Source organism: Musca domestica, unplaced genomic scaffold, assembly GCF_030504385.1.
Source record: "Musca domestica strain aabys unplaced genomic scaffold, Musca_domestica.polishedcontigs.V.1.1 55, whole genome shotgun sequence".
NCBI lineage: Eukaryota > Metazoa > Arthropoda > Insecta > Diptera > Muscidae > Musca > Musca domestica.
Window position 1 is genome coordinate 1,163,110 of NW_026712355.1, and position 11,805 is coordinate 1,174,914.

An 11,805-nucleotide genomic window follows, 5' to 3' on the forward strand; every position below is an offset into this window, starting at 1 on the left:
TTTGAGCGATTATCTCCAATTTCAAGAGGATTCGTCCTTGGGCCAAAGAAATGATTTATGCCAAATTTTATTTCGATCGGTCAATAAATACGACCTGTACCTTGTTTACAAAAATACATGGATAGAAGGACAGACGAACGGACATGCATAAATCGACTCAGAATGTGATTTTATGCAGATCATCAAAAGGGACTATGGATCTATCTCATCTCCTTCTCCATGTTACAAACAAATGCTCAAAGACATAATACCCTGACCACCTTGCGGTGTAGGGTATAAATATCTATTACTTTGTACACAGATGATATGCCTGCCATGGATGGTGCAATTTTAATATTGGCTTGTTTGGCTTTGCAAAAAAAAACATAAACAACAGCAGCAACAACAACAAAATAACTAATTGCAGAATAATCGCTCATAACAACATAGCCGAGTAGCAGCAGTTAAGTGTTGTTAATTGTTTCATAGATCTTTTAATGAATACATTTAATGATAGTGAAAGTAAAAAACAACCGACAACCCACCAACCAACCAACCGATGGAGTAGCTAACTCAAACCCAAAATCAATCATAAACAACAATAACAACAACACCAACAACTTTGCCAGTTAACTGTAACATGGAACATGGCAAAACAATTGCATGATCAATAAATGGTGAAGGAGGTTGCTTTCGTCTAACCGACAGAGGTAGGGAGGTAGGAAGGGAGGTTGAATTTCAAAAATTAGTGGGGTAGGTTGATGGTTAGTCAATTCTCAAGATTTGCGTTTGTTAAACGATTTTAAATGAAGGTGTTGTTTCTTTTTTTCTTTTGTTTTCTTTTCGAAACAAAACCCGCCACGCAACAACATTAAAGGAAAATAGACAACAAAAGCAAAAAAACAAAAACATTCAAAAGAAAGAAAAGTTAATAATAATTTATTGGCTGGCGATGGTGGTGGTGTTTCATTTCGTTTTGAAATAAAATATGGCAAATATTTGCATAATCGCAGAAACAACACCCGCCAACAATACCACATCTGACGAACGATGAAAATGAAAGTTAACAACCAAACAGCAGCAGCAGCAACAATTTCAAATTGCCATGTAATGTAAAATAGTTAGTTGTAGTTTTTTTTTTGTTTCTTATTTTTTTGGTGTATTTTAAAAATTATTTAAAAAAATATGTTATTGATACATAAATAGTAATTAGATTATATCTACTACTAGTGGGAGAGTACGATAATCTTAAACCACATAACAAAATTGAATCAACCTCCATTTCATGTCCTTTACTGCAATATCTGATGTTCCCAATCCGCAAGACTTAGCTGGGGCTTGAAACGTTTTATGGTACCTAAAATGAAAGAGACAAAAATAAGATATGTTAATTAATTAAATAGGAGTTTACGTAGCTGAAAATCATTTAATTTGTTTTATTCGTTACAGACTTCTATAGAAGTCGAATTGATTAGATTTATTTTGTTTCTTCATAAATTCAATTCTTTACATTCGAATATAGTATTTCTATCACAATAACTTTAAAGTTGTCTGTCGATTTTACATTTTTTCCTTTTTAATTCTGTTAATATGTAATAGATAAATTGTACATAGTTAAATTAATTGTTTCCAACCACATCCCATATACCCATTAAAAATGTTAATTAACTCCACTTCTTCTAAATAAGATTTTTCGAAAAAAGTTTCTTCTAATCTCGCATAACATGGAATGTCACTAGCTTCAAATTTTGAAAAATATTTTAATAAACGTTATCCACGTTTGTTGATTCTTTGAAAAAATATTTTATAAAAATCCACATTCATTGATTCTTTGAAAAAATATTTTTTAATAATCCACATTTATTATTTTTTTAAAGTCCATGTTTGCTGATTCTTTAAAAAAATATTTTTTTTAAAATTCTACGTTTGTTGATTCTTTAAAAAAATATTTTTTTAAAAATGCACGTTTGTTGATACTTTAAAAATATATTTTTTTTAAAATGCACGTTTGTTGATACTTTAAAAAGATATTTTTTTTAAAAAATCCACGTTTGTTGATACTTTAAAAAATATTTTTTTAAAAATCCATGTTTGTTGATACTTTAAAAAAATATATTTTTTTAAAAATCCACGTTTGTTGATACTTTAAAAAAATATTTTTTTAAAAATCCACGTTTGTTAATACTTTAAAATTTTTTTTAAAAAATCCACGTTTGTTAATACTTTAAATTTTTTTTTTTAAAAATCCACGTTTGTTGATACTTTAAAAAAATATTTTTTAAAAATCCACGTTTGTTGATTCTTTAAAAAAATATTTTTTAAAAATCCACGTTTGTTGATTCTTTAAAAAAATATTTTTTAAAAATCCACGTTGTTGATTCTTTGAAAAAATATTTTTTAATAATCCACATTTGTTATTTTTTAAAGTCAACGTTTAAAAAAATATTTTTTTTTTAAATCCACGTTTGTCGATTCTTTAAAAAAATATTTTTTTTTAAATCCACGTTTGTTGATTCTTTGAAAATCCACGTTTGTTGATTCTTTAAAAAAATATTTTTTAAAATCCACGTTTGTTGATTCTTTAAAGAAATATTTTTAAAAATCCACGTTTGTTGATTCTTTAAAAAAATATTTTTTAAAATCCACGTTTGTTGATTCTTTAAAAAAATATTTTTTAAAATCCACGTTTGTTGATTCTTTAAAGAAATATTTTTAAAAATCCACGTTTGTTGATTCTTTAAAAAAATATTTTTTAAAATCCACGTTTGTTGATTCTTTAAAAAAATATTTTTTAAAAATCCACGTTTGTTGATTCTTTAAAAAAATATTTTTTAAAAATCCACGTTTGTTGATACTTTAATAAAATGTTTTATAAAAATCCACGTTTGCTGATTCTTTAATAAAATATTTTTTAAAAATCCACGTTTGTTGATACTTTAATAAAATATTTTTTAAAAATCCACGTTTGCTGATTCTTTAATAAAATATTTTTTAAAAATCCACGTTTGTTGATTCTTTAAAAAAATATTTTTTAAAAATCCACGTTTGTTGATACTTTAAAAAATATTTTTTAAAAATCAATGTTAGTTGATTCTTTAAAAAAATATTTTTTAAAAATCCACGTTTGTTGATTCTTTAAAAAAATATTTCTTAAAAATCCACTCTGAAAATATATATATTTTTTTAATCAATGTTTGTTGATTCTTTAAAAAATATATTTTTTTTAGAAATCTACGTTTGTTAGTTCTCTGATTTTTTTTAATCAATGCTTTCTGATTCTTTGAAAAATTATTGTTTAAACAAGTAAATAATCAGGTTTAATACCCTCCACCAATTCGAAAAAAATGAAAATCTTTCAAAAAAGGCTGTAGTACCCTTTACGAACTTTAAATACGAAATTTGTTACAATTACGGTGAATAATGTCGCAAAAATCATGAAAATACCGAGTATCGGGAGGTATCGTCATATGGGGGCTATACGAATATGTGGACTTTTTTTAATTTTTTTGCCATAGGTTATAGTACCCATTAAGAACTTTAAATATGAAATTTGAAATAATTCCTATAAATAATGTAGCTAAAATCATAAAAATACCGCATATCAGGAGGTACCGTCATATGGGAACTATACGAAAACGTGGACCGGCATGGCGCATTTGCTACCTACTATATGCATGTATACAAAATTTTAGCCTTCTATCTCAATACGTTCGAAAGATAGTGCGATTACTACAGACAGACGGACTGATCCAGAATGTAAGGTCTATTATGAATATTTCGAGGAGATACAAGCGGAATGGCAAAGCTAATATACCCTCCACAGAATGGTGGTTCAAATTTTTAACCCGTTGTGGGTTAGATACCAGAGGATGTGGTCCCATCTCCAACATCTTTATAACATATCTTGTGTTGATGAAAATATTGAGACGTGTCAAGTCTCAATGGAATCGGATGCTTATTTCGCGTCTTATGAGCTTTATAGTTATTCAACATTTTGACCCTTTGTGGAGAAGGTACCAGAAGGAGTAGGCCGATATATGCCATCTTCACAGCAAATCTTGTATTAATAAAAATGTTAGGATGTGTGTAATTTGAAGAGAGTCGGATGTTTATTTCAGATATTATAATCGTTTTGGTTATTCACAATTTTGACACGTTGTGAGGCAGGTACCGGAAGGTGTGGTCCGATCTCTACCATCTTTACAACAGATCTTTTGTTGGTAGAAACACTGAGATATACCAAATCTGAATTTAATCGGATGTTAATTCTGCGTTTTAAGAGCTTCATGGATATTCAAAATATTGACCGTTTGTGGAGATGGTACCAGAAAAAGTGGACCGATATATTCCATCTTCACACCAGACCATGTGATTTAATGCTTTTTTGTATCAGATATTAGATACAGCCCAAAAATACCTCTGTCATATTTTATCGAGATCGGATCAGATTTAGATATTGCACCCATATATACCTTTATCTGATTTCAGATTTATTGTGCAACAAATGGCTAATATCAGATATCGAGGGGATTTTAAATCATTTTTGCTTTAACGACCATGATGCACAGGGGTCGCGATACGATGCGTCGGCCAGTTCCCCTTTGGAATTACCCAACATCTTAGAGAGTGGTAATCCTTAAGAATGCAACTCCACATTAAGCAGTAGCTCTACATGGGATTTAGGTATAAACCACAACCACCGTGTTGCACTTAAAAAAGAATAGATTTACGGGCCTAGGGGCTCCTGACACCCACAGCACCCGATCCGGTCAGTCTTTGTTGTCGAAACTACTACAAGTTTTTGCTCCATACATCACCCAAAATAAGAGAACGTTTAAACCACGATCGAGGAATGGGACGAATGCTACACTGATGGATCAGTCTAATCACCACGTTTAGATGGATGTAGATTTCTAACAGCTGCTACGAGGAGCGAGAATTATTCACCTTTGCCCCTCTGACGCTGGCGAACGACAGCCGATAAGGTTTGAAAGTGCACCCGACAAGATCTGAAGGGGGTCTATGATGGCAAGGCAAAGAATTGAGATTTCCTATGAGTCCAAACCACCTGCGGCACAAGAAAAAACCTCTTATCAAGTCTTATAACCGAGTTACTTCCACTTTCAGTTCCATGTGACCAGGGGACTGGTAACCCCTTGTGGCTATTATATACCTCTAGGCGGAACAAACATACTTAGACCCCCCAAACCACACACTCATCCCACATTCATACTCACACAGGGCAGACACATTCAAACAACACATACACAACTCACCCTAGTGCCCGACGACGGTCGAAGGTGCGACTAGCAAACACCCCAAGGGGATCTAGTAGAGAGAACACAACTATCCCAATTGCCCTCAACATTGGAGATACCTAGGGAATGTAGACTCCGGAAGCCGTCGTAAAAAGGACATGAGCACAATAGATTAAGTCAGTCCTCGACTGTTGCCCCACACCTACGTGTTTGTGTGCCACAGATGTTTCTTCCATACAGGAAGTGGTTCCTTGTTCCAATAATTACCACAATTGAAGGCCAAACCCATAATCGGGTTTCGCCTGAGCAACAGTAACATCAGGGATAAACCTGAATGTTACTCTATCATTATCGCTTTCATTCCATCTAGATTTTCATCTAGACGAAAGAATTCCTCGCAGCCGCGATTTGCGAACCTGGATACTCATTATCTCCACACCACCCAGACAGAAGACACAATAGGTAGACCCCACTTGGCCAAGAAGGACGCAGCAACGTTTCTACAGCATACTTACTCAGCATAGCATAACGTTGTTCATTCTTCAACTGGGTATAATCGACATTGGGACCCTGCAAATATTGTTGTCCACAACTCTGCAACATTTCCTCAATCCAGATATCTTCCAGAGAATTTTGCATTGTATTCAACAGATGTTTGTAACTCGCTTGCAATTGTCGCGCTGCCGTGTCCTGTTGCAACTGTAGCAGAGCTTTGCATGTATCACGGACATGTTGTTGTTGGCCAAAGCAACGGGTTATCTGATTGTAGAGGGCATCGATCAGGGCAATATCTTCGAATGGATTGCCTGGTTTAAGGCTAAGGATTTTACGTTCATGCTTGCGGCGATTTTTACTCGAACGGAAGGTTTTTCTACGACACAAGGAAAGAAATACAATATTTTAATTATTTTAATAAGCTTCAAATGAATGAGTAAATTATTTACCCTGTCCCTCTGGAACTGGCCGTGTAACGTGATGACCGCATACTTGTGGTATCCGACAATAGATCACATTCATCAATATCCACTTGATCATCATCACCTGTACCGAATTGTGCCAGTTTAAGGCGATTGGCACGTACTTGTATTAGACGATTTTTGTGTTGTTTAAACAATTCTTCATCTCCGCTTATGGAATTAAGTAAAACACTTTGATAGGCCAATAACTCGTTGGTAACCAAGGTGGTGAGATCATCCCCCTCATCTTGGGTTTTATTGTCATCGGAGCCTTGTTGCATTTGGGCCTCAGATATGGCTTTCAAAAATAACTTGCCTTTGATTAGGCATTGCAATGAATCTTTGGGGTTTTGGCCATAGGTCTTGGACAGATGATAGGCCTCGTCGTAACGACCTTGTTCCTGTAGGGGAGCCACCAGAGATCTGAAAATAAAAGACAAAAGTTTTCTTAGATAATTTTTTAATTTTCTTCGAGGGTTTGACTTACAATGCAACTTGGCCCACATCCTGTCCACTTAGCTTGGCCAATTTTAAAGCCCTTTGCCAATCCAAAATGTGCTTGGCACTGAGCAGGGCCTGCTGCAGATTACCACCCCTCTCATAGAGTAAACTGGCTTCTTCCAATTTCCCATTGGCCCTCAAGTGATCGGCAAATGCCAAGCAGATTTTCCCATAACATTCCGCATCATTTTGATAGGCCTGCAACGAACGGGAATAATATTCATGACGTTTTATAAATTCCAAAGCTTCGTGGAATTTCTCACGGCCACAATTGGCAATGTGCTGTAGGGCCTTTTCGAAACGCCTCAAATGTTCGTCAATTTTAAATTTACGATAATTTGGCTCGTAACCCTTCAACTCGTTCAGGAATGCCAAAAACTCTTTGGGATCCTTTTGGGATTTCTGGGCCACAAATAGTACCAAGCCGAAATCATAGGTGCCCAGGGCAACATTGTAGAGTTCATTTACATCGACCAGATAGAGGAGATATTTAAGGGCTTCCTCAGCACCCACAGCCGGTGAATCATTGTTGACGCTACTTTCCCGCTTCTTTTCCTCCCATATCAATTCAAGGGCCTTTTCGATTTGCCTCAACTTGACATAGGCAGTTATGATGGGTAAACGGAAACGTTTCTCACTTGACTGCTCCATGCGCACACACAATGCCTTGCAGATGAGCTTCACTTTGTTTTCGATTTTAAATGCCTCCGGATAACATTGGGAGTCCTGCTTATAGTTACTGGAATACATGGTCTTGGTAAAGTCCTGAAAGAGAAAAGGGAGTCATGAAACTAATTTTGTTGGGGGGGGGTGGTGGTAGGAAGGGCAAATACTCACCTCATTCTGTAAATCACTGAGGAATAAATTCAACCAATTCGGATTCTGTATCTCCTCGAGAAAGACATCAATTTTATCCATAAAAGTACAGAGATTATGATCGCAAATTATGTTGAGATTAATTCTTTGTTTACGCAGCACATCAAAGGCCAGACAATAGCGCTGAGAGTCCAAAAGGGCCCCCACCAATTCTAGAGACAAAACCCTGGGACATATTGCCTCCAAATTGCCACGAGGCATTTGCAAAACAGTGCGGGCACTATTCGCCACAGTTGTCACCAACTTGGCACCTCGCTCCAGACGACGTTCATCCACCAAACGCATATCGGCCAGCCGTAGAAAATGCAAGGATGTCAATTTGGTAAAGGTCAAATAATTTCCGGCCATACAAAACGATGTAACATCTGTGGCAATTCTCTCATCATCCACATACAAACATTGATTGTTGCTAAGGCATATGGTGTGGGTCTTGGCAGCATGACTGGGCTGTGTGAAGATTTCCATTTGATCGATATTTTGGGATAATTCCAAATGACGCTGGAAGGATGTTTCCCCTCCCGGGTAAAGAACATTGTCCAATTGAACGATGCGATTATCATCTAGGAGTTGATAGAACAGTGAACAGTCCTGTTCTTGGCAAGAGGGCATGAGGCAGGATATTATGCCCGCCACTTGCACAACTTTCTTTTGGCCCTTTGGAGCTCCCACAGCCAGGAAATGGATTTGACTTGTGTCATGTTGACTAAAACTGGCCACCAAATAGCTATCACCCTCAAAACATCCCAACCATTGTAAATTGCCATATTGCAGTGGGATATCTGATGATGCAGGCTCCTCCGACCATCGTGACTGAAGTGTGAATGTGCTCAAATACGACAAATGAGATTTGTAATAGTATATGGTATTGCGCGAGTCCAGAATACACAAATGAACCTCATCTTCGGCATCTTGCATTAGGGTGACTGTGGTAATGTAGGAATCTCCTGCTTCGGCCCCCTCCAGTTGCAATGTCTTGGTGCACATGGGTGGTGGTATAACAGCCTTTGAGAAATCACTTAAAAGTAATTGATTACCATCCACAACGGCCACCAGGCCAGTGCGATTCAGACGATCAATGGCCCAGTACCATTTGTAAATTAAATATTTGCCACTTTGGAAAAGTATGTGCAGAGTTTTCTCCTCTCCAATACGGCTGTCCCAGGTGTAATGTGTTACCGCGTCTTCTTGGTCTTGGAAATCCAATACCTGTTTCAAATACCAATGATAATTGCCAATGGTGTATAAATAGATTTTGGTTTTGGTCCTTATGCCAAGTATCTCGGAATCTGAACTCCATTTTAAATCTTCTATGGGTGTAGCTTCCAAATCGAATGGTAGAACAATTTCTCTATGGCGCAAACCGTTCTTTTCGAACAGGGCAATGGTGCTTTTGTTGGGTAATTTTTGTGGTACGGCAATCCAATTGCCCGATGGCCTCCAGGCCGTGGGGCCATATAAATTGGCCTGCTTTTCGGCCACAAATTGAAGTTTTCCCTCCTTGTCGAATACTTTGAAAGTGCGTCCCTTCGACGGGCTGACATAGGAAACTACAAAATAGGCACCATCAGCACGCCAGCTAATGATGATATCCTGAAAAAACAAACATTTAATATTGAACATTTATCTCCATTGGACCGCTTACCTTATTAATTTCCTCCAAATTCACCGGCACCTCGACCTCCTGCTTAACCTTGGCTGCCTCCTTGCCCTCGGAGCCATGAAACTGTGTCTCCTTCTTGCCCCAACCCACATTGACAAATCCCCCCTCTGCCTCTGTCTGTTCATCGTACAACGAATGCTCCGTCAGCGGATCATAGGTACAGGTCATGACCACAACATTATGTTCCTTGGTTACAAAAACCACAACCTCTTGATCCGGACTCCATGCCATGCATTCGATACCAACATCACAGAAGGTACCTTCATTCATCTCCAAAGTCTCAGGATTGACGAGCAATACTTCACCACCCCTGGTGGCCAAACATATTTGATTGTCGAGAGCCAAATATTCGGCAGCCACAATATCAGGCACTTCGGCCATAACACTTTCCGACTGGGCAGCAACATCGAATGCAAACAATTGACTCTCGGTCACCGCAAAACGCCTCTCGTTGACAAACTTCTGTGAATTTGGATTGACCAAAAGAATTCTCGGATTTTCTATACCCACCTTGTGGGAGAGGCAATATTTTAACTTTAAATTGCGCATTTTTATGATGTGTAAACTTAAAAACAACAAGTCCCACTGGCATGCACGTGCAAGAACATGAAGAAAATACTGTATTTCTTTAAGATAAATTTTCGATCTATAGAGCCCTAGAGAGAGAATTACCAACTCTCGACAAATCAGTTTATTTACGAATAAAGGCGAAAAGAAAAAAACGATTGGTTGATCATGTGTTGCCAACCATGTATGAGAGCATTTAATTGGTAAGTAACGTAACGTTATCTCAACACCACAGTGCAGGGATGGAAAGTTGAGTTTAAAAGCAAATACTGATGGGCGAAAAATACATAATTTGTGGTATGTTCCTGAACTGCAAAAATGTAAAAGTTTTTACCACGACAAACGATTTTCGAAGAAAATGGCAAAATTAGTAGATTCTTGCAGGTTAAACTGTGCGACAAATTACAATTTTTTCAATAAATATGGGGAATATTCAGATTATGAAAGTAGAGCTAAAAAAAGACGTGTATCGGAGCTTTGAAACTTTACATCGCAAAGTAACCTAAATAGATGTTTTCAGAAAATTTCGGATTAAAATTGCTCGATATTTGTGCGTTTCAGGTATACAGGGTTAGATAAAAATAACTGCAACAAAGTCAAACGCGATAATTTTTCCATTTTTTATAAATTTTGTTGAATGAACGCAAAAAAATGTCGGAAATAGCATCAAATTTTAGAATAAGTTTAGATTTGTTCGAATTGGTCGCCTTTGGTACGAATTATGGTCTTCAAACGGCCAATGAAACCGTCACACGCTTCCCGGATGTTACTCTGCGGTATTTTGGCCCATTCCCGGTGAAGCGATTGCTTGAGGTGATCGACACTTTGTGGTAACCATTCATTTTGTAATCATTCTTGGGTGGCGAGTGCTGAGTCCTATTGGAATGTCCAAGGTCTGAGACAAAATGCCCAAGGTTTTAATACACCCTCCAAAATATTTTCGCGATTATATTGCGCTGAGTACTGAGTCCTATTGGAATGTCCAAGGTCTGTGGTCAAAATGTTTGCGTGTCCAAGGCTTTAGTACACCCTCGAGAAAATTTTCGCGATAATATTCGACATTTATTCTGATGCCACGGTCGATTAATACGAGCAGAGAGCTACCATCGACTGTTATGGCGGCCCACGCCATCACCATGGCCGGCTCTTAAGTTCTGGTGGCCAACCGAAGGTGCACATTTTCAGCTGACCTCTTTGGCAAGTAGACACGATCATTTTGTTTGTTTACAAACTGCTGGACAACGAATGTTTTCTCATCGGAAAAATCAACCACTTTCGGCCAAGCAAAACAACTATTTAGCTCTTTTGAGTCTGAGTCTATTTTCTTTCTGTTGCGGTGTAAGTTCTTGCACTTTTTGGAATTTCAATGGCTTTACCCCGAACTCATTTTTTCAATATTTGCCGAATGGAATATTGTGATATGTTTAGCTCATGAGCCATTTTTCGGCCACAGCTACGGTTTCGATCAAGTCGCTTCTTTACTTTTCGAACTGATGTTGCTGTTTTCTTCCGTCCACTTCCTTGACGTTGGGCTACGCTACCAGTATCACGGTAACGAGCGATAGTACGAGACACAAAAAAATTTATTCACATTTAAATGCTGGAGTGCTCTAACGATACCAACTTGTGATTTCCAGCCAAATATAAAGAAATCACACTATCACGCTTGAATTCCATCGCGAATAACTTTTTTTCTGGAAAATTCTCACCAAAGTGCTTTTGTACGCTTATAAACAATATAATGAGCTGTCACTGGAATAATTTTAACCGCTGTCGGACGAGTGGCTTAGAAATGACAGCAGTCTGCAGTTGGTTGCAGTTTTTTCATCTCACCCTTTGTAGTAATACTAGTGTCAAATTCGAGCATTAAAATTAAATATTTTAAGAACTATTCTTCTGCATTTTAAATTTAATAGTTCAAATTCCAAAAATAAACATTTTTGAAATTAAAATAATTTATTGAACTTTAATTGTTTTGTTTAAATTTTTGGGCATATAACTCTGATAC

At 36.8% G+C, this 11,805-nt stretch overlaps 1 protein-coding gene across 1 annotated transcript; it reads right to left on the reverse strand.

Annotated features, from left to right (window-relative positions):
- Positions 1 to 1,134: 1,134 nt before the first annotated feature.
- On the reverse strand, positions 1,135 to 9,841 carry LOC101893523 (elongator complex protein 1). Its single transcript, XM_005180821.4, has 6 exons — positions 9,213 to 9,841; positions 7,532 to 9,160; positions 6,681 to 7,459; positions 6,182 to 6,616; positions 5,753 to 6,108; positions 1,135 to 1,336 (listed from the first exon to the last, which is right to left on the reverse strand). The coding sequence occupies exons 1-6, from the start codon at positions 9,777 to 9,779 to the stop codon at positions 1,272 to 1,274; spliced, it is 3,831 nt and encodes a 1,276-aa protein (XP_005180878.3). The 5' UTR covers positions 9,780 to 9,841; the 3' UTR covers positions 1,135 to 1,271.
- Between the last annotated feature and the right edge of the window lie 1,964 nt (positions 9,842 to 11,805).